The following is a 27,684-nucleotide window of genomic DNA, read 5'->3' as shown; positions in this document are numbered from 1 at the left end:
CTGTTAAGGAAATGTTTGTGCAAGTTGGTTGCCATGTGCAGTTGCTTAGTTTCATCCCTGTGGTTTTCATGAGATCATCTGTTGTGCTGGTTCAAAATCATATTATGTGCTGAATAATAAATGTATTCAGGGATTTAGATGTGTCTGTCAGAGAAAATGTTTATTTTGATGGCCATGCAGATGTTGGTATTTATTGTTCAGATCGTATATAGATGTTTGTGCTAAATGGATTCCTGAGGCTTGTCAAAAAGTAGGAGATGGAAATGTTTGAAGGCTTCTCATGAGAGGCTCGGGAAAGGATTTCAAATTAGAAATTTCTCCCACTACAGGTTTCCAAGGTAGGAGAGTATGTGACAAATGCAGTGTATGAGATGAGATGAGATGAGGCGCTACCTGGATAGCTCATTCAAAGCTGCAGTCTCTTTTGTAGCAGTGGTGTCCTTGCTATGCAAAACTGAAGGTCACTTGGGTTAGCTACACCATTTATAACAGTGGCCTTAATCAGATGCCTAAGAGGAGACTGAAAATGGAGCAAGTGTATGTAGTAATTCCCATAATTATGTTAATCTCAGGAATATCCAGTAACAGATGGAGGAACTTGGGTTTTATTTAGTGTGTAGCATTTGTGTGCATGTAATCTGCAGTAGATTTCTCTTCCAAACACTTGTCTAGTCTCCCAAGTAGATTTTTGTTACCTACAATGTACTTTGACAAGGTGTTGATACGTGTCTGTTATCCACTAATCTTGTTGAATTTTCTTGACATCAGTTTTTTAGTTGGAGTTGAAGGCATATGATTAATGAGATAATTTTTAAGTGTGAATTTATTGCCATTAACCTGAAGAGTGATTCAGTGTTGTGGACTGTCTGCTCCTGCCTGGTTCTGGGGAAACCAGAAAGCTTTAGTTGAAAATACCTGTTGGTGCTGCCATTATGTATTGTCAAATTCTCTTTCCAGTCTCCATAAAGAAGTGGTATTTTCTTGTTTCTGTCAAAGTGATAAGCTGGGAGGAGGATACAGGTGAACTGACCAAAAAATGCCAAGTGTAGTAATCAAGCATAGGTTAGTTTGGTAAAAAGAACCTCAAATGCAACCTCAGCACATTCTCAGATAACATCAGATTGAAAGGAGCATTTATTTGACAGCAGAAGGGCAGGGCCTCTGCTCGGGGAACTGCTGACTTCCTAGGCAAACAAGCCAATAAAAATCTCCAGACATTCTGTACAGACAAAAGCCAAGCCACGCTTTCAGGCAAGAGACCCATTCATGCCCACAGGCAAGAGTGTGGCTGGCTGTATTCAGCAGCCTGGGGATCCTGGTGGAGAGCAAATGGATTGTGAGTTGGGGGAATGAAGGGTGGCAGCATGTTCAGCTGTACCGGTAGAAGTGCAGTGAGGAAGTCAAGGGAAGTATGTTTATTTTCCCATCTGCTTGATACTGCTGTGGCCATATCTGGAATACTCTGTCCAATTTTGGGTGCCTCGGTAGAAGAATGGTATCAACAAACTGGAAGAAGTCCATCAGGGTCCCCTCATATGCTTAGAGATGCAGAAGACATAAACAAGAGGAGGTGTTTAGTCAGGTGAAGAATTTAACTGTTGTCTTGTAGTGCTTAAGGGAGACCGGGCTATAGGGAAGATGGAGCCAGACTCTTTTTAGAGGCACACAAGAAGAAAAGAGGAAGGAATAGTCACATGCCACACAACACAGGAACTTCTGACTGTATATTGGGGGATGGAGAAACCAGAAAAAGCACTGGACCAGATTACACAGAGCTAGTCTAGACAAGATCTTGAACAGCATTCTGTATCCTCAGAGCTAGCCTTGCTTTGAGAAGGACGTTTACCTAGATGAATTCTAGAGGTCTCATCTGTCCTAAATTTCTCTGTTTCATAACCCTCACAGGGAAGGTCGATGGAATATGGACTCAATGCTGCTTATTAATGAAAGTAGATTTTTTTTTTTGTGGAAAATATTTTTTAAAATTACCTAGTTTGATGGAATATTTCTTTAAACATTATCAGAACCCAGAAAAAAAATAGATATTTTGTTCTGGTTTTTACTCCAACTTTTATTGTTATCCTTTCTGTTCCTTGAATTTAAGCCTAACTAGTCCCAAAACATGTTGCCACAGAGTGTGATGAGCGTATAACTTCTGTTTGCCAGATGCCAAACAGAAATTACAATCTCTTGATTTTGCTTGCATTTCCGTCACTGAGAAAAATAATTTGGATTTTGTTTTAATTCCAATTTTTCAGAGAAGGGAAAATCTTATTATCTGTAAAGCATAAACACTTATTTTTTTATCAGAACTGGTAGAAACTGAGAAATGTATGCAGAAGTTACATGTGTATATGGGAAAAGTTGATATTTCATAGAATCAGAATGGTTTGAATTGGAAGGGATCATAAAGATCATCTAATTCCAACCCCCCTGCCATGGGCAGGAGCACTTCCCACAAGATCAGGCTGCCCAAGGCCCCATCCAACCTGACCTTTAACACTTCTACAGCCGCGGAAGGGTTGTATGATCACAGTGTCTCCTTAGAAAGTGGGCTAAAGCAGAACATGAATGTCAGCCTTGGAAAGATGAGAGTAGATTGGAGGAACGTGTATTTTGCTGATGCTTTCATTGCTTCAGGCAACTCTGCTGTAGCCTCCTCAGTTACACTGAAAGATCTTTGCTGGCAAAATGTCCTGGTGTAATGTTTTCGGCAAACAGCTCTTCAGTGCAATGCTCTTGAGGTATGAAAAAGCTGTTTCTGGTAGGTTAATTTATATGCAGAGAAGTCTTGCAAAATGAGAAAGCTCGATTTTTGGAGTAAATTGGTCTTCTGACAAATAGTTCTAGGGGTGCACAGTTTGGAAAAAAAATGTGAATGCAGAGGAGGAAGACAGGAGCAATGCGGCAGAAAGTGAAGCAAATCCATTCAGTCCAGTACAGTTTGAAATGCCAATGTGCTCCATGAGTCAGAGAGGTATGTCTATCTACATACCTCTAAAACTTCCCTTGGTTTTCATTTCTGGAAAGGCACTGGTAGCTGAGGTTCTCACCATGGCGAGGATCACTGTGTGCATCTCTGTTAGGCATCATTTGTATGGTTACCTGCATGAGCCGTCATAAGATTTCTTGACTGTACCTGAAAGGGGTCTGTGGGAAAGCTGGGGAGGGACTGTTCACAGAGGCTTGTAGTGATAGGACGAGGGGCAATGTGTATAAACTGGAGAGGGGCAGATTTAGGATTGACATAAGGAAGAATATCTTCACCATGAAAGTGATGAGGCACTGGCACAGGTTGCCTAGAGAAGTCGTGGCTGCCCCATCACTGGAGGTGTTCAAAGCCAGGTTGGATGGGGCCTTGGGCAACCTGATCTAGTGGGAGGTGTCCCTGCCCATGGCAGAGGGATTGGAACGAGGTGATCTTTAGAGTCCCTTCCAACCCAAACTATTCTATGATTCTTATGATTGGACGCTTTGCTTGCATAGCTTTCAGGGATCGCTGTTTTCCTTGTGGCTCTGGCAGCCTCAAGGAAGTAAAGCCACAGTGCCAGTGCGTGCTCTGCATGGGAGATGGCCCGAAACAGTGGTGGCATGAGGGACAGCAGCAAAACATAGCTGGCCTAGTTGTAGAGTGTCTATGCAACTACTCAAGACTGAGAGGAGATCAGTGAAGTCTGCTGCACAGAAGAAACAAATACAGTAATATAAATCTAGCTGATGATTGTCAGCTAAATTCTACAGAAAATGTCAGGTAGTAGGAGTAAGTACAAAGAAAATGATTGCAACTGCACTGACAACCTCATCTCAGAAGAGATAGCTTTTATTGGTATGTGATATTTACTGCGTTTAGGACAAACATGTAGCAGATGCTTTCTTTCCTTGTGTGGATTAGTCTGTAAAAAGCTGACAATTTTTTTCAACAATAAAGAAATCTACCATTGCTATGAGGAACTTTTAAGTAGTTAGATTTTTCAACAGTTCCTTATATCTTTTCGTTCTTCTGTCTAAAGTCTGAGGATTTCTGATTTTATATTCCTTTTCCTCCTCCCCCTCTCTCCTCCCAAAAGTTCCATTTCATTATACTTCTTTTTCTCTCAAGTGGCCAATCTGACCTTCAGTTCTATATTTTGGCAGTCAGTGTAGTACCGTTAAATTCCTTCACATAAGTCAGACTGTCTTTGCTCACTGCCTATGAATTTTGTCCCATCCCCTCTGTTCTCTGAAGAAAGCCAGTGCTCGAACCGTCTGTTCTTTATGAAATGTTTTGCAATCCTGATGAAGAAACTTGAACTTGCTGCTCAGGACAGTGAAAATATTTAAGATATTTCAGATTTAATGATAGAGAAAATATAGAAATATTGCGTGTTCTAGGCAACAAAGCTAGTGAAGGTTCTAGAGCACAAGTCTTATGAGGAGCAGCTGAGGGAACTGGGGGGGTTGCTCAGTCTGGAGAAGAGGAGGCTGAGGGGAGACCTTATTGCTTTCTACAACTACCCAAAAGGAGATTGTAGTGAAGTGGGTTTTGATCTCTTTTCCCAAGAAAGAAGTGACAGGACAAGAGGAAACTGCCTCAAGCTGTGACAGGAGAGTTTTGGATTGGATATTAGGAAAAATTTATTCACTGAAAAGGTTGTCAAGCATTGGACCAGGCTGCCCAGGCAAATGGTTGTGTTCCATCCCTGGTGGAATTTAAAAGATGTGTAGATGTGGTGCTTATTAGGGATGTGGTTTCGTGGTGAACTTAGAAACACAGGATCATGGAATCATAGAATGGTTTCAGTTGGAATGGACCTTAAAGATCATCTAGCTCTAACTCCCCTGCCATGGGCAGGGACACCTTCCAATAGATCAAATTGCTCATAGCATCATCCATCCTTGCCTTGAACACCTCCACGGATGGGGTATCCACTACTTCTCTGGGCAACCTGTGCTAATGCCTCACTACCCTCACAGTAAAATGTCTTCCTAATATCTAATCTAAATCTACTCTCTTTCAGCCATTAACCCTCATCCTATCAATGCAATCCGTGATAAATAGCCCCTTCCCAGCTCTCCTATAGGCCCCCTTCAAGTACTGGAATGCTGCTTTAAGGTCTCCCTGTAGTCTTCTCTTCTCTAGGCTGAACAGCCAAACTCAGCCTTGTCCTCACAGGGGAGGTGTTCCAGCCCTCTGATGATTTTTGTGGCCCTCCTCTGGGCTCTCTCTAACAGATCCATGTTCTTCCTGTGCTGAGGACTCCGGAATTAAATGCAGTACTTAAGGTGAGTTCTCACAAGACCAGAGTAGAGAGGCAGAATCACCTCCCTTGACCTGCTGGTCACACTTCAAAAGTATACTGTTGGCTTTCTGGGCTGCAAGCACAGATTGCCAGCTCATGTTGAACTGCTCATCCATTAGCGCCCCCAGGTCTTTCTCTTCAGGGCTACTCTCAATCCATTCTCCTCCCAGCCTTATTTGTGCTTGGGATTGCCCCGACCCCAGTGCTGGACCTGGCACTTGGCCTTGTTGAACTTCATGGGCATTGCACAGGCACACCTCTTGCGCCTTTCAAGGTGCTTCTCGATGGCATTCCTTCCCTCGGGCATGTCAGCCATGCCATGCAGCTTGGTGTCATTGACAAACTTGCTGAGGGTGCACTCGATCCCTACTCTCCATGTATGCAACTAAGAGATTAAACGCCACCAGTCCCAATACCAGTTCCCAAGGAAATCCACTTGTCACCATTCTGTACTTGGACATCGAGCCATTGAGCACAACTCTTTGAGGGTTACTATGCAGCCAATTCCTTATTCACCAAATCATTTGTCTGTCAAATCTCTGTCTCTCCAGTTTAGGGACAAGAATGTTGTGCAGGACAATGTCAAAATGCTTTGGACGGGTCCAGGTAGATTATGTCAGTTGCTTTTCCCTTATTTACCAGTGCTGTGGCCTCATTGTAGAACGCCACCACGTTTGTCAGGCACAGTTTGCCATTAGTGAAGCCGTGTTGGTTGTCACCAACGGCCTCCTTATTTTCCATGTCCCACAGCAGAATTTCCAGGAGGATCTACTTGGTGATCTTGCTGGACAGAGAGGTGAAACTGACTGGCCTGTGGTTTCCAGGGTTGTCTTTTCTAACGTTTTTAGAAATGGGGATACATTTCCCCTTTTCCAGTCAGTTGGAACTTCACCAGACTGCCATGACTTTTCCAATATGATGGATAGTGGCTTAGCAACTTCATTCATCAATTGCCTCAGAACTTGTGGGTGCTTTTCATCAGGTCCCCCCACTTATGCACCTTCAGGTTCCTTAGATGGTCTCAGACCTGATCTTCTACAGTGGGCAGTTCTTTGATCTCCTAGTCCCTGCCTTGGCTTTCTGCGACTTGGGCGGTGTGGCTTGAGCCCTTGCCAGTGAAGACTGAGGCAAAAGGTCTTTGAGTGCCTCAACCTTCTCCATATCTGGGCCAACCAGATCTCCCGTTTCTTTCTGGAGAGGCCTCACATTCTCCCTAGTTCTTCCTTTTATCACTGACATACCTATAGAAGCTTTTCTTTTTGTCCTTGACATCCTTGGCCAGATTTAATTCTAAAAATTTAACAGATTTCATTCTAATAACTTGGAAGCATTAGGTCTACAGTTGGACTTGATGATCTCAAAGGTCTTTTCCAACCTAATCAATTCTGTGATTTGGTATTTCTAACTTAGTGAAATACACTGCAAGTGGAATTGAATGGCCACTACGTTATTGGTAGTGTTTCTGGTTTTTAAGCAAGTGGCAAACCAATGAATGGTAAATGGCATGTTGTATTTGTTTGATTATAAAGAATGAGAAATGTGTTTGGTAAATGTATTAGCTGATTTTGGAAATCTAATATTTAATTCTGCTGCATAATGAATTGCTGCATAATGAGTATGTATACAGGTAGTTGGCACTGAGTGACAGCAAACCGAATACAGAATCACAGAATCACAGAATACGTACGGACACTATTTTACTTGGAATAACTTCAGCTCTAAGAAACTCAAAGAATGTCTAAGGTTGCTAAGTGACAGCAAAATATTTATCTGTTATTTAGAAAAATCAAAACGGTTTATCCAATGAATTGTAAAGGACAGCGTATATAATGTGCCGCCCACATGCTGTATAGGACCATTATTATACAAGATGAAGACCTGCATAATTCAACACAGTAAACACAGACATCATCCCTGTCTTAGTACTGAGATTCTCTAATACTATTTATTTAATCTGCTTCCTCAGAAGATGATCTCCTGAGTAATTCAGTATAAATGAACAATCTCTGTCCCTGCTCTGAAACATAAGTAATATTCTTGTTTGTGTAGACAGATACTGGAAGAGGAGGCAGTGTAGGGGAGAAGGGGAAGTGGAGTGAGGATTGCTGTTTAAAACTGGCTGTTTGCTTTGCAGGCTTATTCTCATCATCCATGTGAGAAAAAGCTCATAACAGGCAATGATGTGGCACAGGAGTTTTGTTTTCCTGGAAGGAGAGGGTAGTGGTGAGTTCAGCTTAAAGTACTGTGCCCTGCCCTTCACTCTCTTAGAGGGGGTATGCATGTGACTTTGCAGACTCCAGGCTGGGATATAGCCGTCCATGGGTGATATTGGTAAGTTGGGGTTACAGCAGGGTTTGTCAGGTATGAAGTCCTGGGTGACTCTTGAATCTTGTTTAGCAGTAGAGTCAGAGTTTGTTTCAGGTGTTGTTAGATGCTGTCTTGCCATTTCTAAGGCTTACTTGGGAAGAGGAAAGGCTGCTGTGGTCGATTGACCAGTATCTTCACACAGCTGAGTGGGGAAACCGAGCCATAGGAAGGTAGTCCCTGGACTTGACATCTTTGATCTGTGTTTGGAGGAATTTGGAAGGTGGGGAGACCTTCCAATTAGCAGTTAGAACAACACTTAACCAGCTACCTTTCAAGACAGAGTGAAATCAAATGAAACTACGTAAAAGAACCCATCAAAAAACATGTGAAGTGCATACATGCTTAACTTAACATGTTCAGAAAGTGTGTAAGAAGTTGGATGGAAATGGATTTGTTTATACCTTCTTTTCTGTTCATTCAGGGGATGCAAATTTGTCTCCCGACTGAAATGGAAGGGAAAGGCAGCTGTTTGAGGAATGCTTACCAAGTTATTTCTTTTTCCACTCTTCTCTCATCTCAAGAAATGTAGTTTTGTCCTGGTTTAATACACCTTCCCCCTCTCCCTCAACCTGGCCAACAGCTAACTGGTCAGTTGTGGTCCCAGTTCCCCCTCATGGGGAAAGGGGAATGAGAGAAAGAGAGACTTGCAGGTTGGAAGCTGAAACTAAAATAGCTTTAATGAAACAATAATAATAAAAATGAAAATAATAATAAGAAAATAATAAATTAAAAACCAAACAAACAAATTGAACTCCCCTGATGACTGACACTGCAGAGCACACACAGGGAAAATCCTGGACTGGACTAAGCGGCAGATGGGAGCTGGATTCAGGAATGCACAGATGGGGATTGGGAATAGACAGATGGACGAAGTCCTCACTGGATATCAGCTGTCAAAGAAGAGAGCTCAACCCTTGCAATCCCTCAACTTTATACTGAGTATGACTTAAATGGAATGAAATAACCTGGTCAGTTTTGGGTCACCTGTCCTGTCCACTCTTCCCTGCAGGTGTGACTCTTTTTCAGCCCCTTTGACTTGGCATTCCACCAATTAGAGGATGGCCTCGGTTTCCATAGGGATAAGTATAAACTTTCTACATACCAGTGCCCTGTTACCTTGGTGATAAACATCAGCCATTATCACTTCCAGAGATGGCCACTGTCTGAAAAACATGCAGTTAACTTTCAGAAAATGAAGTTATTTACAAGAGGCTTAGCTGAAATGTTAGAGAATTGGTTCTGCCTTAGCTCCAACCAGAACAAGTTTTGGCTGAGGGTCTCCAGAAGCAGCTGCTGCTGTTAAGGGCACTGGTAAAAATGACATGCTTTTGAAATAACCAAGCCACTTATTTTTAGGAGATGTTCAGAGACTGGAGTCGTATTTGGTGCTACAGATTGTATACATTGCAGGTGAGAATTCAGGTAATGGCTCTGTTTTCCTAAAATAGCCATGTGGCCTGAGGAAGTAATTTCACACCGTAGTGTGGGAATAAAGAATCAATGCTGTTGCTCTTGTTAAAGTCAGGGGTTTATTGGTAGTCCTGCAGATCCCAGCTCGGAATGTAAAGACATGCAACCTGTGGTTATTTCTTTGCTCTATTTCTAACATTGCCACAAGGTGGCAATGGCTCAGAATGTTACTCCTCCAGTTCCAGCTCTTTGGGTGACAGCACTTAGGGGCAGCAGGGTCAGATGCAGGCTGTCCTTGCCAGCCAGCAGCCTCGGTGCTCTGGGGCGGGGAGGAAGAGGCTGATTGTGACTAAAACACAGACCACGTTTTAAACTGTTCCATTTTAAAGACCAAAGGTTTGTAGGGGACAGTTGTGCTGCGAGTTATGTCTTTGCCCGCTACTGTGGCTGCATATATTTAGGGCAATAGTGAGCTGCTCTGTGGACTTGGACAGTGAGGAGCAGACAAATGTGCTCCAGGTCTGGCATCAGACTCTGTGAAGCTAGAGTTTTAATTTTTTTCTTTCTTTCAAAGAGCAGACAAGCCGTGTTACTGTTACAAATACATACATGCTTCACTTTTCCTTCAGAATGTTGGAGTTTATTATTTAATGAAGTAAAGCCTGTGACATTGGAACAACTTAAACTGCCAGATTTGTTTGAAATGTAACTTCTTATAAAAGTAATAATTTAAGCTGTGTGTAAAATCCATTTATTGAAGTTGTTTAAAGGTATGAGTGGAGCTAAAACAGAAATGCCTCTAGGTTTTCGTATCCAAGTTTCATTTTAGAAGGGAAAAGGCAAATCTTTAAATTGGTGCTCAAAGAGGAATATATTGGGATATGTAAGACTCCTTTGAAATGTTAAATGCGAGGTGAGAAATTTTTTTAGTACTTAAGTGCTTGAGGCTCTTTTGTTATGTTTGTATTACTCTGTAAATTATGAAAAGTTAAATTGCTGCTGCAACTTGAAAAAAAAAGGTTATTCTTCATTTAATTAAATAGCTCTTCGAGAAGCTTATTCTATCTTAAATGCATGTTTTCATGCTTTGATAGTCTGCTAAGGTTAGTATATGTAACATGAAAAATAAATGTTACCTTTTGCAAAAGGCACAGAGATAGAAGAGAAGAAAATTTTTACTGTACTGTGGCTGCAATAAAGAAAGAAAATTTGAGGACAGTTAATCTTGTTTTCCCTTAATCTGGTCTTTGCTTTCTTCAGTCATTCTGCAGAACACAATCAAACTTGATATTCTGGGTTGCCAGAATTTAGTTATACATTCTCCCATGAAACAGCAGTAGTTACTTATGAAGTATCACACAGAGTCCTGACAGCAATTTTCATACCGAGCATGCAAAATCCAAATAAACTATACAAAACTGAAGCAGCGTTGATGAGAAACGGTGGAGTCAATGAGGCTTTGCTATAATCTTCAGCTATATTCGGAGTTCAGTTTACATTTGGGGGTACATGCAGTAATGTCAATTTTATTTTTATTTTACTGATCATGGTTCTTCCTATTAGTGTTAATATGTGGACACAGGGGCACTGATGGTAAAGATGTAAAAAAAATGGCAAAAGACTGAAAGCAAGGGTCTGCCATGTATGGAAAGGTAGTATGTACAGAGGAGAAAGGAGGAAAGGGTACATGCAGTGGAAAGATAGTCTTGCTGCAGAAGAATTTTCATCTCCTTTATGTGAACTCCTGCCAGAGGGAATCTGACTAGGCTTATTGCACTTAAGTTTAAGCAGTTCACTTGAGATTCTGGTAATGCATCTTGTCCTAATCTCTTGTTCCTTGTTAACCAAGATGGACAACTTCAGAAGTAGCCCAGATTTCAGGAGGTTAAGCTGTTTGGCAGTGTTCAAGAGCCGATGTCCTATACAGATGCCTGTTTCTTATTATTTGCTACTATGGCACTCTAATACAGTTAATCTTCCCTCTTTCTCTGCACTTCTAAGCTACTCTGCTTTTACTTTTGCTTTTGCTTTGCCGTTCTGGTTTTGGGGGTTTTGGGGGTTTTGTTTTTTAGGCATTTGGCTGCAAATTGGCAAATTGAAGAGTGTTAATGAATCCATTAAAAATGACCAACTAAAAAAAAAAAAAAGGGATGAGTGAGAATTCACTGTTTACTCAACATTCTGACAAAAAATTAGAGGGACTGTATGCTACAGCAGACTGCTATAAATTGTTCTGTATCTCAGCAGTTAATACAACTGCATCTCTATATATGACAGTAACTGAGACTTGTAAACCAGACTGCAGATCATCTTTAGTGCAAGATGTAGCCTCTCATATTTTCCATTGGAACTATTTTTAAGTTTTGCAGGAGAACTTTAATCCCCTATAACTGGATGGAGGGAGGGAGGGGAGTGGGAGGGTGGAAGAACCCCAGACTATTGCAGTAGACCATAAGTAATTCAAGAAATGTACAGTAATCCTCAAATGACACTCAACCTTTAGAATTACTTACTACCTGAAGTACTGAGTATGAAAGCCATGCATAAATATTTTAAGAACATTTCAGTTTGCTGCACTATGATGGTTAGAAATGAGGAAATCAGAATTCAATTTATATTTCGTTGCTTTATTCATAATATTTTTGTTTAATATGTGGGTAATAGAAAAGCAAATCACCTAAAGAATGAAGTCTGCAAGCATGAAAACATATTCTGTAATTGCCTTGGCAGGAAGCCCATGTGTTGTTATGGCAGAGCTGTGACTATTCCATGGGATAGGAGCTGCTTGCTCACCAGTGGCACACTGTTTGCAGGAGTGCTCATCTCTTTTTTTTTAAGTCCCCTGTGAGGACAAGTGCGTGCTGGAAAAAAAAAATTTCAAAATGCACTCAACTTTGATATGAAATCCACCAAAAGCAATTTTATATCGATCTTGGAGACCCAATCTTGGAGTTCCTCAGGAACTCCCAATCTTGGAGTTCCTCAGGATTTGTTGCTTCACGTTGTTCATAGTGGTATAACATCAGTGGCTAGAGGTCTGTTTTCTTCAGAGGGAACATGTCATCCATTATCTTCACAGTGACCATGCTTGTTAAAACATGCCAATGGTTGCACTTTGATTACTTAAAAAAATGGAGACATCTCACTTCATTTTCACTTATTTGAAGGCTGAAAAGATTGACATATTTGAAGACTGGAGATAAGCGCTACATTTTATTGGCCATGGGGAAGGTCAGGCATTTTATTCGCCATGTGCATATATAAAATATTGTTCAGAAGTACGCATGCAGACATACCTGTTGCATCCCCAAAACACAATGGAAAGAGTAAAGGTTTAGTTGCATGCTGAGTGTGGGCCTAACTTGCTGCAGCAACCTGGTTTGCCCAGATGGGACTCTGAAGGGCTGTGATGCACTAAGGAGCCAGCTTCCAAGTGTGTATAGTGCTGCATATTTTTACTTCAAGACTAACTGCATTTCATAATGTTCTCATCCCTCCTTTTTTTTTTTTTTTTTTTTTTCCTTTCTATGTAGCTCAATAAGCAGCAGCTACAGATACTGAAGGAACGCTTCCAGGCCTTTCTGAATGGGGAGACACAAATTGTGGCAGATGAAGCATTTTGCAATGCTGTGCGAAGTTACTACGAGGTGAGTTGTGTGCTTTGTTTTCTGTCTTGTTTAAAAAGTTCATAGGTTCACTTCTAATGCATATACAAAGAAAGGAATTTTAAGTTTCAAAGACTGTGAACTTCCAAACCTTCTACTCCAGCTTTGTCGTTTTTAAAGCTGAAATCCACTGCCTGGGCACAAGAGATAAACTGAACTGGAAAATATTCACCCTTTTTGAGGCGGAGGTGTGTGTGTGCGTGTGCAAAGAATCTTTCTGGCAGCATTTGATACAAATAGGCACCACTATCTTACTCTCCATATGTCTAAGTTACCTCTTTTAATCAGCACTTCGCTTGTAAGTTAATATCTTGAGAAATATGTCTTATGATTTTTAGTTACCATGCAGAGTTTTATTAAGAGGAACTGCCTATTCCCTTCCCAAAGAAGAGAAGCTTTCACACAGCTGAGCCAGCGCTTGAGTTCTGGCATGTTCAGTGCCTACAGCCATCAGTGCATACCTTTAGATATAGTTTTAATTGCCTAAGGGACGGGTCCTATTTCAAACTAAGAGGACAGTTCACTGTCCTTTTTATAACATCAGCAGCATATGGCAAGAGAATTTATTTCTTACTTTTAGCAAATGGCAGTGCAAATTCGTAGGATCATAGAATAGTTTGTGGGTTGGAAGGGACCTTTAAAGGTCTAACTGCCTTTCAGTGAGGAGAGACATTTTTAATCGCATCAGGTTGCTCTCGTCCAACCTGACCGTGAATGTTTTCAGGAATAGAGCATCTACCACCTCTCTGGGCCATCTGTTCCAGTGTTTCACCACCTTCATTGTAAAAGCTTTCTTTCTTATATCCAGTCTGAATCTATCCTCTCTTAGTTTGAAACCATTATACCTTGTCCTGTTGGAACAAGCCCAGCTAAAAAGTTTGTCACTGTTTCTTGTATAAGCCCGCTTTAAGTATTCAAAGACTGCAGTTAAGGTGTCCCTGGAGCCTTCTCTTTTGCAGGCTAAAGAACCCCAGCACTCTCAGCCTGTCTTCATAGGACGGATGTTCCATCCCTCTGACCATCTTCATTGGCCTCCACTGTAGTCCTTCCAACAGGTTCACGTACTCCTGACGTTCAGGGCTCTGGAGCTGTACATACTACTCAGGTAGGGTCACATGACAGCAGAGCAGAGGGGCAGAATCGCCTCCCTTCACCTGCTGGCCATGTTTCTTTGGATGCAGCCTCAGGATACCATTTGCATTCTGGGCTGCAAGCATGCACTGCTGAGTCATGTTGAGCTTCTCAACCTGCAAGACCTGCAAGACCTGCTCTGCAGGGCTGCTCTCAATCCCATCATCCTCCAGCCTGAATTGATAGTAGGGGGTGTCCAGACCAGGTGCAGGACCTTGCATTTGGCCTTGTTGAACCTTATGAGGCTCACACAGGCTCACTTCTTGTCCAGGTCCTGCTGGATGGCATCCTGTCCCTCAGATATGTCAACCACACCACTTAGCTTTGTGTCACCTGCAAACTGTTGAGCTTGCACTCAATCCTGTTGTGTTTCCATGTTGTACACAAATGTGAGAACACAGTGTGAGTTTCTCCAATTCACAATCTGATCAATACTGCATTAGTTGAAGTGAAGGAAATCTCAAAAACTCTTGTGAAAGGATGAGGATGGATCTGCAGGTGAAACAAGAGAATATGAACATTCGCAAGGTACCATTTAGGGATGCAAGAACGCTACAGTTTTTCAAAGAGTAATCCTTGTTTTTGTGTATCTGGTGAAGTAAAGACTGAGAGGAAGGACAGTTTGGAAGATGGTGCAGGATAAGACTGAGTTAGTTAGCTATCCAGCAGCAGGTTTCAGAGGAGTGAGATGTCTCAAGATGCTGAGCATGGTGTAGAACTGTGTTTATTGTTCTTTAAGCAACCTGCGTAAGAAGCTTGTTGTGTTAGAGGAAGTAGCCTGCCCGTTGGAAAGAATATGGTAGTGAATGAAAATTATTTTGAAATAAATGCCTAAAAAGTAACTGTCCTGTTAAGGTTTACTTTGTGACTCTTGTTAATGAGATTTTTTGGACACATTGAGAACTATGGTTTTCAGCATATCTGCTGTTGGCAGTGAAGGCATATCTTAATAATCTAAGATAGCCCTATAAAATGGAATTCTCAAATTCTCCAGCTAATTTCAGCCATTCACCACTTTGAATTAGGTGTGCAAATATTCTAGCTGTCCAGTTTCGTACAAAGAATTCCAAAGAGCTTGGCATCACTGTCAAGGCTATAATGACACCATGGGCCAGTGGGATCTTCCTCTATTAATGTATCATGAGCTCATCTACCAGCTGTAATTTGGTTCTTCAGTCTTTCTTTTTGTTTACCCCACCTTTCCAATTCTACTTTCCATTCTTTCCAGAGATCTTCTAGACTTGCACAACCTTTTCTAGTTGTGCAGTTGAGTCAGCATTTGCTAGTAATTTTTAATTTCTTTTCAGGGTTCTGGTAGATACTGACCAGCATGCAGTATTAGATTTAATGAATATTGCAGTGATGGAATCCAGCTTGACTTAGTTCAGGCTACTGCTCCTTTTCAATGCATTTTAGTCAAATTTTATGCATCTTACCTTGTATTTTCATATCATCACTCATGTGTCTCTTGTGCCCTTTTCATTTGTTTTGTTGCACATTTGTTGAAATTATTAACCTCTATTACTTCTTTGTGTCTTCTGTTGATGCTGTGCTCTGTTGCATTCTCATCTCTGTCTTCCACACACAGTACATCACATCTCCTGTTTGATGATGTTTGTTAGTAGTTTGAATTCCAGACATCTTGCTTGTTTCTGTAATACAGCATCTCTTAAGCCTCAGTGTTAATTTCCTTATAAATTAGTTGCTGAGCTACAGTTGAATTTTATCTGGGATGGAAGGAAAACAAATACGTGGTCTGTGCAGTAATTATTTTCATCTAAAAATTATTTTGCCTTTAATCCTATGCAGTAGTCATGGTTTGAGACTTATTACAATAATGTTTGCAAAGCTGGGGAATTTTATGACTGTAGTTGATTTTTCCACACTTAACAGTAACTTTGAATGTGAAAGAGAAAAGAGATTTTTGTGCACGTAACATAAATCCCATATCACTAGTTCAGGTGTTTTGAGTCTATAAATCTGTCTGTAAGTACCGGTTTGTTCAAAATTTGTCCCGGGACCGGACAGGACTTAGAGCTCAGTCTCTCAGTATTTTATTTACTTTTCTAGAAATATTTGCTGAAAGAAAATATTTATTTGATAAACAAATAAATATGAATTTTGTCATCAGTTTTACTGTGTTGTAAGAGAGTTGTGCTCCTGTGTCAGAACTACCTGGGAAGGTTTATACTGGTCAGTTTTGTTGCCTTATCTTCCAGAATTATGTCCTTTCTAATGCTACTATGATTTTTAAGACTGTCTATTAATATTCTGGCATTGTTTTTCATTCATTTTAAAAATGTAATAGAAAAACAGTTCATAGGAACAGTTGCATCAACTCTTCTTTAGTTGTTATTGACATCTTCTGCATAATCTCCCCGTAGCATCCCACTACATTTTGTGACAGTCTCACTGAAATTTAACCTGATTCACTTCTGTGTACATGTAATAAGATTGTCTTGATGAATTATTTCCTTTTCTATCCAACTTTTAGAGGGGTATGGAGGTGTTTACAGTTGTCTGTCTCTGACCATTCTCTCAGAATTAGCACAGACTATTTTTGTGGAAAATTTCATTACAGATATTGAGCTAGATTCAAATTGGTAGAACATCAGATGCTGGTGATACTTTTTGGATAAAGAGAAAAATTCAATCATATGGCAATTTATTATGAGTAATTATATTGGACACGCTGCTAAGTATAAAATTGAGTGGGAATGTGACTTATGAAATACAGTCTTTCTTTGCATATTTCAATCCATTTTTTTTTAAGTTATCTTTAGAATAGTAGATAATCTTTCATTCATCAGTTCTTGTATGCTATTTCATAGAGATTGGAAACTGGTCATGTGCAGAGCCCTAAAAGATTCGCATGCGATCTTTAATATACATACCTTTAATATGTATGTATATACCTTGAGCTAAAGTCAGAGTACTAATTCTTTGATCTTGAATGTGTGCAGTCTTAGATATGAGTAAAATGGGTGCAAAGAACTGTAATAATATTTGAAATACGGTGAAAAATATTCAGTGTTGTAATGATTGCAAGGTCTCACATTTTCAGCTCTGTTTAAAGCATTGTGCAGCTGCAAGAAATTTTTTGTATTGGTGTTTTTCCTGTTTTTCTTCCTGCTTCATTTTAAATGTGTTTCTAAGCCATAATTACTGCATGCTGCTTAAATCTGAATGTTAAATGCAGGATCTGTAGCAGTTAGCACTATGAGGGGTTTTCAGAAATTAAAATCAAACTTAGTTCAACTGTACCTGTTTTCCTGTGATACAGAGATCATATTTAACTTAATTTCTATTTAAATTCAGGTGTTGTAGTCCTTGGCGAATTACATTTTTGTCTGCCCAGTCCAAAAATAGAAAAGAGCTGAGGTATGGCCAGTAGTGAAAATTGATGAGGCAGGAGATTTGTATACAAACGTAGCTAAAGGGTCAGCGCTGCCTGGCAGGGGGCGGGGAGGGAGGCAGGGCGGTTAAGAAAAGTAAACTGAAAGTAGAAAACAATCAAAATCAACTCTAAGTAAGACCAGAGATCCTAATAGAATGGGTTGGGTTGGAATGGACCTTAAAGATCACCTAGCCCAACCCACCTGCTATAGGTAGGGACAGCTTTCATGAGGTAAAGTTGATCAAAGCCCTGTGCAACCTGACTTTTAATACTTCCAATGATGGAGCATCCACAGCTTCTTTGGACAGCCTGTTGCAGTGATTCATCATCCTCATCATAAAAATGTCTTTCTGCTATCCAATCTAAATCTACCCTCTACAGCTTTCTAAATGGCAAGAGAAACCCTTTCCCTTCCCTCTTCACAGTGAAGGTAGGTGATACCTACATATCTGCATCTGCAGTAAGCAGAGCAAGTGTCCTATAAACCTTCCTCCTTCAGTCCCAAATCCTGAACTGCCAACACAAGCCCTTGTGAGTAACCTGTTGGCAAAGGGGGAGTGGGATGTGAATCCTGGCTGCATGTTGACATGCACCCATGTCTGTAGGCACACCCCTCCTAGACCTGACTGGGCTGCTTTGGTCAGTCTTTGCTTGTGTAGCCTGCCTTCCCACTCCTCTTGAGGCTGGGGACACCTTCCTTCCCTGTGCTGCGGGTGGCATGCAGGGACTCCTCATGTGGGATTTGATAGCCGATTGAGGTCATCATGGTGTGAGGCAAAGGCAGCCAATGCCAGTCTTCGCATATTCTGAATGGATGGTTTTAGGCTGTTAAGGAGTTTTAAATTTCTACAGAGACTGAGAATGAACAAAAACGATGTATAAAATAATCCCATAAACATGTGCCAGTGTAGATGTGCCTGTGATAATATCACTGTTTCATTGTTTTGATTAAATCTGTGTGAGCATTTACAGACATCCTGAAAATGTTTTCTTTCCCTTAACACAGAGCAATTGTTTGGCCCATAGGGGAATCACACACTAGTGTGACAAAAACATTGATTATTTCTGGCACTTAGCCTTAGAAAAGGATGATTAGTGTTTATTAGTGCTTTTTTACATGAAGACATTAAGATGCTTGGATAGTCTGAAAAAAGCTCAAGTGTTTCTGTCAAGGAACTAGTGCAGCAATGATGCTATTTCTGCCTGTAATTATGGAAAGTTTGGTCTGAAGGTTTGATTCAATGGAAGTGAGGGTCAGAAGGATCTCGCTGATGAAATTGCAGAAGGGAACTACCTTTCTGGACTAAGTGGTATTTTTGTGGCTTTTGTGGCTTGAGTTTTAATATCAACTGGTTTAGGTACACCCTTTTTATTCAGAGCAACAGAAAGCCTGGTTGATCCTGATCAATATTTCAGGAATGAAAATGACCCCTAAAGGAACTAAAAAGCATTCATTATAATCAAATCATAGTACGTGATGGAATGTTCTGTTTTGATAATTATCGAAGCAAGCTAATAGAATCAGTAGATGAAATATTTATTTAAATACCTATAAAATACATTTAAATACATTTAAATACATATAAAAACAATAGTTGCAGACACTGACCAGGTTTCAAGGCATAAATTCTGCTTTCATTTGGGTTTTTTTAAGTCTTCATTGGCATTCGTGTGTACTGAAGAATATGAGCTTTTTACTCTGTTCAGATCCTCTTAAAAAAACCTGAATATTAGGCCAACTTGGGATTTATTATTGATAGAGTCTCATTTGGAGAAGTTGCCACAGGATATTTTGTTACATTAACTTGAAAATAATCTTGTGTTTTGCCTTGTGAGGAAGCCTTTCAACAGCCAAATATGTTTATAGGAGCACTTAGCAGCACTTGAACAGTTAGTTTTCTTCCAGTTGCTTTAAAATGTTGGCAAACTCGGAGTCAGTGTAATGTTGGCATGGGTGCTGTTGTTTTAAGTCTGGATTAGGCCAGTTCTTTGAAAAGCTTCATAAAAATGTTTCTAAGCCACCTCCAAAACAGAGGCGTGACAAAGGTTTATCTAGGTCATCCATTTCATTGAAGAAGCTCTAGGGCCTTCAATGTTTTGGATCAGCAACCCAATTTGGTGTGTAATGGAGATTGTCTCAGTGTTAGCAGTCTTAATTATTTTCCTCAAAGAAGTGAGGGGGAGATAAGATACAAGCAATTAAAACCTGTATTACATGATCAGACCTCTTCCGTGCCAAGGAGAGACCTGATAAAGTCACATGGCAGGCTTTGTGAGGCACAGCTTTCTCTTGAAAGAGAGATATTGTATTGCTCTTGGATGGAAATTGTGTCAGTACTGAAGTCCTCTAGTTTCTTGCTTTACAAATAACTACATATAACTATGTTCTTCGCATTTTCAAAGACTGGAAATCTCTTTTTCGCTTTGACGTGTATGGCATCAGGAAAGCAAAGCACTTTGCTCTACATCTGCACAGAACATAATTGCTAGCTATTGAATCTGTGTCTACCTGTTCTCTTTTGGACAGTGATAACTTTGGATGATCATTGTTAATTTGACTGAGGATGTCATACAGTCTGCACATTAGCATTACAGGTGTAAGGATAAGAGACCTGCATTTCAAACTTCTATATGAGGTAGGTAGTTGACAACCGGAGTTTAGTGCATTAATTGTACCAGTCCTTTGCTTTGCAAGTGGTGCGTGCTGATAGGAATAGAGGAGGAAATGGCTCATTGAATTTAAATGAGAAAAAAAAAATAATTCCTAGTAATGGCATCTGTTTTATTCATTTTGTGACCACTGTTGTTTTTGGGCAAATAAGGAATGCCTCATGGATCTGACACTACACTGCAAAAGTAATTAGTGTTGGGTACTGAGGTATGTCTCTGCTGTTGTAAGCATTACGTGATGATGTTTCCTTGTTTATTAGGCAAATTCTAATTGTCTGTTAATCTGAACAACCAGTTAGAAACCAGGAATGGCTCAAATTGCTACACAAGAGTGAATTTGGTCTGCAGTGCTTAATTATTTTTCCTCTAATCCCAGTGTTGTTTTACTCAATCTCAAAGGAAAACAAAACTTATTTGTACATTGTTTTTGCACAGTTTTTGCACTGAGACATGGACTATATACATAATTTCTTCAGGCTTTAAGTTTTGATTAGAGATCCACTGTAGAAAGTTGCCATATTTTTCTTATTAATCGTTCCACTGAATTGCAAGCAACTAATAACTAAAGAATTTCTTGATCTTAAAACCAAACCAACCAATCAACCAACCAAAAACCTGAAATCCAATGCACCAAGTGAACACATAGTAAAGGAGAAAAACCTTCTGTCTTCAGGTACCACTAAATTGAATTTCTAGGATAGTTTTTCACTCTGGATATTATTTTATTTATTCTTGGATTTCTAGAAGGTGGGATAAATAACTCTTTTTGCATATTTTGATTGAACCTCTCTGCTACTATTTTACTTCATCATAGAAAGCTTTACCTGTCAAATCCTTAGAGATGTGTGACTTGTCAAAATCTTTTAAACTTTAAAGAAATATCTTAGAAAAGTGGCATTTTGTACTTAATGGTGAATTGATAATCTCCGAGTAAACTAAGCTAGCAAGAACATGGTGGTAAGGGATAAAAAAAGGTCAGCAAATGCATGGATGAACTCAGTAAATGAGAAGTGAGGTCTTCAATTCTCAATGATCTCCCCCAACCCTATTCCATTTCTGTTCTATTACTAATTTCAAAAGACAACAACAAATTCTTACATTCTAAGAACTGTGAAGGCAGAACACAGACAATGATGATGTAAATCATCATTTCTTAGTGATTGTGTTCAGGTTTTGATTGATCTACATTTCCCACCACAGGGTATTGCTGAAAAGCCAGATTAGAAAATGAGATTCTTCTCCAGCTTTTATTTTCTGTAGTAAGCTTTGTGGTGTTGTAGTGATGGCTTTTTCTATTTCATGTGGCCTTAAAAAGGCTTTACTCCTCACAGAGCAAGAAAGAGGTTTCTTCAAAGTTAAATCCAGGCATAGAGTTGCTATCCACCCGAGATTCTCAACAAAAGACATTATCTTAAACGGAGCATACTAGGAGAAATAGATTACCCACTCTGTTCCAGTTAGTAAATGCCTGCTTTGAGCACCACTAGTAAACAGTAAGTACCTCATTAAGGAAACTGTTGTTCTTTCCACTTGGCCTTGCCATCAAACAATTTTCCCTAATTTCCTAGTTCAGTTTTTCTTATTAACTTAAGAGCATTGCTTAGCTTGCTGTTTTTTTATTTTACTACTCTCTGTATAAATGGGTCCATCTATCTTGTGGCTCCTTAGCAAAACAAAAATGCTGAGCAAATTACATACTCTTAATCTGTAGTAAATAATTTTGTATTTAGCATTTATTACAGTCACTTTTTGGACCTTTCACTTTTCTTACATCTAAATTAGGGTTCTAGACACAGCCCCAGACTGTGGTGCAGTTCCGATACTTTGCACTACTTTGTTTTTACTCCAGTAATTCCACTCACTCAGCTAGGTGATGGCCCTTGCAGAAGCGAGCAAACACCATAGGTGTGAATTTTAAGGCAAATATATGAATTTTAGGGTGATATAAATGAAGGATGATTCACAAGCATCTGTCATAGGATAGCAAATGCTGTGAGCCTTGGAGCTACGTCTGCACATTGTTTTGAGCCAGTGCCTGGGGCAGCTATACCAAGAGCTACCCTGTCTGTAGTACCTCAGTCAGCTAGTGCAAAACTAGCTTCTGTCTGTCTGCTTGCCCGCACATTGTCCTGGAGGTGTAGTGCACCATTCAGAGCCAAGTCCCACACAGCATGCTTGCTTGCACAATTGCTAGTGGCTGGCGAGATGATTAAAGATAATGCTGCTGTCTAGTTTTTTTTTACTTCTGAAATGAAATAATCAAGAGACGCAGTTCAGCATCTCTACTTATAGATCCATATGGTCCTAGACTTACATATGATTTCTCTGGTCATCTTCATCCTGTCTCTTGATCTTTTCAGCAGTGATGGCAAAATAAATATTAAGATGTTCACCTGTGGTGTACTGCTAGGCCAGCACTTGCCAGCTAGAAAGCTGCAACTGGGCCTTTGGGACTTGTAAGCATTGCATGCCTTTCAGCGTTTTCGCTCAGTTTGGAGTGTCAGCATGGTGGTTCACAGTCCAGCATGAGGAAATAAATAATCTCCTGGGGGTAAGACTATGATGTTTTTGTTACATTTAAGTTTTCTGTTCTTGGTGTGTCTTTCCTAAAACTAGGAAAGGTTTTCCTTTGAGAGCAGCAGGCATCCTTTACGTGTGTTTGTATCTTTGCAGTTTCACTGTGATAAATATACACCACAAATAACATGTTATTCTGCTCATCGTATGCAGATGCTACTGCAGCAGAGCCTTCCAAGTCTGAGAGTAAGAAGTACTTTAATCAGAGATTGGATTCTATTTTCAAAGAAATCCAGAATTTTCTCAAATCCTTCTTCCTGACCAGCATAAAATTAGCCATGAATACATGCGTATCTCCCTGTTTTGAGCCTTATTTACTTGCAAGTTTTCTATAATCTTCCTTTGAACATTCAAAAAAACAGTATACCTTTGTCACTTTATATATGGAATTACAGCTTGTTTATTTGGTCTCCCTTAGTTCCTTTCCTAGGTTTGTTTATGTCCAGAGGGTGTGAATGCCGTGATAGAAATGTGTGGACAAATCACAACAGTCAGTATCCTGGTACTGTCCCTGGTCTGTTTTACTGATTGTCTCTGAATGCAATTCAATTCTTAATGCTTTCAAGACTATTTCCTCTTTAAGTAGTCAAATTGGATGGATACAAAATGAAACAAAGCAAAGCTAACTGTCTAGTTCTGTACTGGTCTTTTTTGGACTCGTATAATGAGCTGCTGGTAAACAGTGCAATCAGTACTGTTGAAAAGCCCCTGTGAAGCCCCTTTGGCTTTACTCTCTCATGTAATTTCTCTGCATCTTCCTCTATGGGAGCAGTGCAGCAGTTTATTTGAGATAAATCTTCAGATTAGAAGATATCCTTTATTTTTTCCATTAATTAAGAAGTAATTTTGTAATTTTAAAATGTAATCTTTTACAATGGAAGGAAGTTACCTTTTTACTTGACTTTTGAGTATTTGGTAGCTTAATAAAACTGTCACAGTTTAGCCCTGACCTGGCTAATTTCATTACATAAAACCATGCGGTTGGAGTTCCAGTTCCCTTTCCCCCCATCTCCAGGGAAAGGAAAATGAGAGGAAAAAGACTTGTGGGTTGGAAACTAAAACTACTGCTTAAATTAAATAATAACTAATAATAATAGTATCGAAGGAAAAAAGGAAAGTAATAAAATATAAACAAATATATGAGATCGTGCCCCACCTCTTGATGACTATATGTCACCACAAATACTGTAAAGAAGACACAAGGGAATGTGTCCACAGTTAGGAGGGAACTGGACTCCGAAGCTGGATTTAGGAACACACAGATCCGGGATCAGGAGCAAATAGGCAGATAAGGTCCTCACTGGATGTCTGCCATCGCAGGAGATAGCAAGACCCTCATAATCTCTCAATTTTATACCAAACATGATGTATATGGGGTGGAATACTCTCTTGGTCAATTTGGGGTCACTTGTCCTGTCTGCCTCTCCCTGCAGGTGTGGCTTTTTTTTTGCCAGCTCAAGAATGGCCTTAGTTGCTATAGGAATAACTGTAAGCACTGGTCTTTTTGCATACCAGTGTTCCATGTTGTCACTTCTAGAAAGAAACTGTCTGAAAACCATGCGGTTAGCTTTCAGAAAATGAAGTTACTTAGGCAAGACTGAGTTAGAGTAACGAAACTGATTCTAATTAAAGTCAGACTCCAACAAAAACTTAGCAGAAAACTATGGAAAAAAAACAGTCAAATCCTTTATAAAACTTGAACTTGATTTTTTAAGAAAATGCAGTGGACTCTTGATAACATCCCAGAGCAATATTGCATCAGATCAACATTCAAGGAGTTTGGAATCCCTTCTGAGGTACTACCAGATCAAAGGAGATGTCTGATGAAAAATATTTGGGCAGAGGAGGCCCATGCGATGATTTCCATGAGTGTTCTCCCAGATTCCAGTTATTAGGGCTCAGGCATGCCCTCAACTAGGCCACATTTCCATCACTGGTAACAGCAAAAGACAATTAACCAGTTCTTCAATTTTGTCTTTCAACAGCAGGAAGAGCTTGTTATTGCTGCGTTCCTATTCAGTTGTATTGGGTTTGCATGGGGAAGTTTGGTAGCAAGGGTGACTTCTGTGAGAAGCTGCCAGAAGCTTCCCCCGTGTCTAATAGAGCAAACACCAGCCAGCTCCAAGGTGGACCCACAACTGGCCAAGGACAGTCCAATCAGTGATGGTGGCAGAGCCTCTGTGTTAAGGTATTTAAGAAGAGGAGAAAGTTACTGCACAATAGCAGTTGCCATTAGAGAAAGGAGTGAGAATATTTGAGAGAAACAACTCTGCAGATACCAAGGACAGTGAAGAAGGAGGGGAAGGAGGTGTTCCCGGTGCCAGAGCAGAGATTACCCTGTAGCCCATGGTGGAGACCATGGTGAGGCACGCTGTCCCCTCTGCAGCCTGTGGTGATTAATGCTGGAGCAGATATCTGCTTGCAGTCTGTGGAGGACCCCATCACAAAGCAGGTGGATGCCTGAAGGAGGCTTTGACCCCAAGGGAAGCCTATGCTGTAGCGGGTTCCTGACAGGATCTGGGACTCCGTGGAGAAAGGAGTCCCCTCTGGAGCAGGTTTGATGGCAGGACTTGTGACCCCATGGAGGACCCATGCTATAGCAGTCGGTTCCTGAAGGACTGCACCCCAAGGAAAGGACCCACAGGCTGGAGCAGTTCTTGAAGAACTGCAGCCCATGAGAAGGATTTAAGTTGGAGAAGGTCATGGAAGACTCCCTCCCATGGGAGAGACCCGATGGTGGAGTAGGGGAAGAGTGTGAGGAGTCCTCCCCTTAAGAAGGACAGGGCAGCAGAAATAACATATGATGAATTGACCACAACCCTCTTTCCCCATACTCCTGTGCCACTTGACAGAGGAGGTTGAGAAAATCGGGAGTAAAGTTGAGCCTGGGCAGAATGGAGGTGGGGGAGCAGGTGCTTTACAATTCAGTAGGTGTTTTAGGATTCGGTTTTATATCTGATCATCCTATTCTGATTTTATTGGTAATAAATTAAATTAATTTCACCTCAGTTGAGATTGTTTTGTCTGTGGTGGCAATTGGTGAATGATCTCTCCCTGTCCTTACCTCAATCCATGAGCCTTTTTATTATGTTTTTCTCTCCCTTTTCCAGCTGAGGAGGGGAGCGACAGAGTGCCTTTAGTGGGTACATGGCATCCAGCCGGGGTCAACACACCACATCTGTGCAGGCAATTTTCTGTGTCTGAAAAATAAGAGTTGCATCAATTATTAAAATTTTCTCATTTCTCAGAAGTTTGGGTTTGGGGATAGGAAGGACGGATGTGGGTGAAGTTTTAGAAGCCCTGTAGTCTTAACTCTAGAGTCAATTAATTTTCTTGTCCTTACTGCAATGGAGTTGGTTTCAGTTGCTATTCTGTCATGGTTTGGACTCATGCATTCCTTCTCTGCGTGTCTTGTGAGGCAATGATGAACTTACAGAAGTGATGATAAAATGCAAACTTTTTTTCTTCTGGGCAGCGGCATCCTATCCTAACAATTAACAAGTGTTCACTTGTGGAAAGACAGAGCCTTGGGCCCAAATAACTGATGTGATTTTTCTAGCTGGGGAAGAAAGTTCTTTTGAAATACGGGTTCTGATCTGAGACTTGCAACACTAATTGGTGATTAACTGTAAATGATCACTGTTTCTTATTCCAGCTCTTAGCCTTCTGACTGTGCTTTAGACATGCAGCAAATACAGTTGAGAAAATTAAGCAAGGGAACAAAAAGAAGCAATGATTTCCGTTTATCTCCCTGTGTGTATGCTTTGAGTTGATGGGTCTTCTGTGCCTTGCTCCTGGCAAGGAACTCTGAGGGGAATAAGAGTAAGTGTGTGTCTCAAAGTGTCCCGGGAATCCACAGTACCACCACAGCTGTGCAGCTCACAGTGATGATTTTAGCTCTGTTTCCCTGTTGTACTACTGAGCACATCCATAAAGGCTCACTGGGAAGTAAGCTAAAGCTTTCATCTTTCAGCATGAAAGGGATTTACCACTTTTCTAATTTAACTAGCAGCGACTACTGCTTCAGAAAGTCGATCTCTGCTGATGAATTGATGAAGGAAATGGTAAAGAGTGCCCTTCCTCCTTCCTTGAGTTCTTCTCTAAGCATGTGAATCACTCTTAACTGCATATTTCCTTCATTTCAGAGAAGGGTGGAAAAGGATTAACTACTTTCTTACTTTTACGTTTACATTTCTATGAATATGACATTGACATTAAAGACAAACTTCAGCCAAGTATCTGTGCCTAAACAGAAATACACTCCTTCTGTACTCTGGATGTGACATGCTGTGTTAACTACACTAGTAGCTCTAAACCTTCTTCATATTAGTCATGTTCAGCTTACTCTGCAGCTCAGTTGGCAGTGATGCTTTTGTATCTTTTTTTTTTTTTCTTCATAGGACAGCCACACCATCAAATCTTTTTTCTGAAAGATTCTTAAGTGCACAGAGCTGCATGGCTACAACTACATGTTTGTCACTTGCTAACAACACGTTCTGTTGGCATGTGATGCCTCAGATAAAGTACAGGAAAGCTCATCATTTGCATGTATCTTCTGAGTGAATACCAAAATGTGCTGCAAACTCCTTTCCCCTCAGCTCTTTCCTCAAGGCAGTACACTGTTGGGCACCACTTCTCGCCTGAACCTAAAAGACTTTTCTAACTGTAGAAGAGCTCTTGACACCACCATTATGCTACTCTGTGTAGTATAGTTCAACAGTGATGTTGAACATCAAAGCTAAGACTGAAAGTAAGGACAGGCCCCCAAGAGAAGATGAATAGGAGAAGTCCAAGATGAGTCATCACCCTTATAAAAGTTTATCGATGTTATAGTGAGTTTTAAACACAACACTTGTGGTAGTGGCCATTTGCCTAGATACATATGGATACTGAAGTCCTTTTTGTGGATACCTCTGAAACAAGAGCTGAGATCGTACCCCAGGATCTACTTGAATAAAGTACTTCTGTCTCCTGGAAGGATGCCTTGTTTCTGGCATTAAGCAAGGATAACTCTCCTGCGTTTTGAGGATTAATCCAGAACAAGTGTGTAGCCTTTTGTTTCTTTGGCAAAATCACAAAGATGGGTCTGAGAACTACAGGTACACTGCTATCCTTCTGATGTGCCAGCCTGGTCATAGTGACTCAACATGTGTGCAGCTTTTATCTGATTGCATTCTGTAGATCTGTG

General features: G+C 40.5%; 1 protein-coding gene across 9 annotated transcripts in view; it reads left to right on the top strand.

The window, feature by feature from the left end:
• The window catches only part of CADPS2 (calcium dependent secretion activator 2), a 316,209-nt gene that overhangs the window by 54,549 nt on the left and 233,976 nt on the right, over positions 1 to 27,684 (top strand). For all 9 annotated transcript variants that reach the window (XR_008449684.1, XM_054065620.1, XM_054065610.1 and 6 more), the window contains exon 2: positions 12,590 to 12,703. Coding sequence is in view for 8 of the 9 variants with exons in the window: in XM_054065620.1 (XP_053921595.1) it covers positions 12,590 to 12,703 (114 nt within the window). In the remaining variant the exon portion in view is untranslated. The remainder of the gene's footprint in view (positions 1 to 12,589; positions 12,704 to 27,684) is intronic.

This window comes from Cuculus canorus, chromosome 1 (assembly GCF_017976375.1).
Source record: "Cuculus canorus isolate bCucCan1 chromosome 1, bCucCan1.pri, whole genome shotgun sequence".
Lineage (NCBI taxonomy): Eukaryota > Metazoa > Chordata > Aves > Cuculiformes > Cuculidae > Cuculus > Cuculus canorus.
The sequence above is the reverse complement of the archived record's forward strand: the minus strand, read 5'-3'. Positions and strand labels throughout refer to the sequence as shown.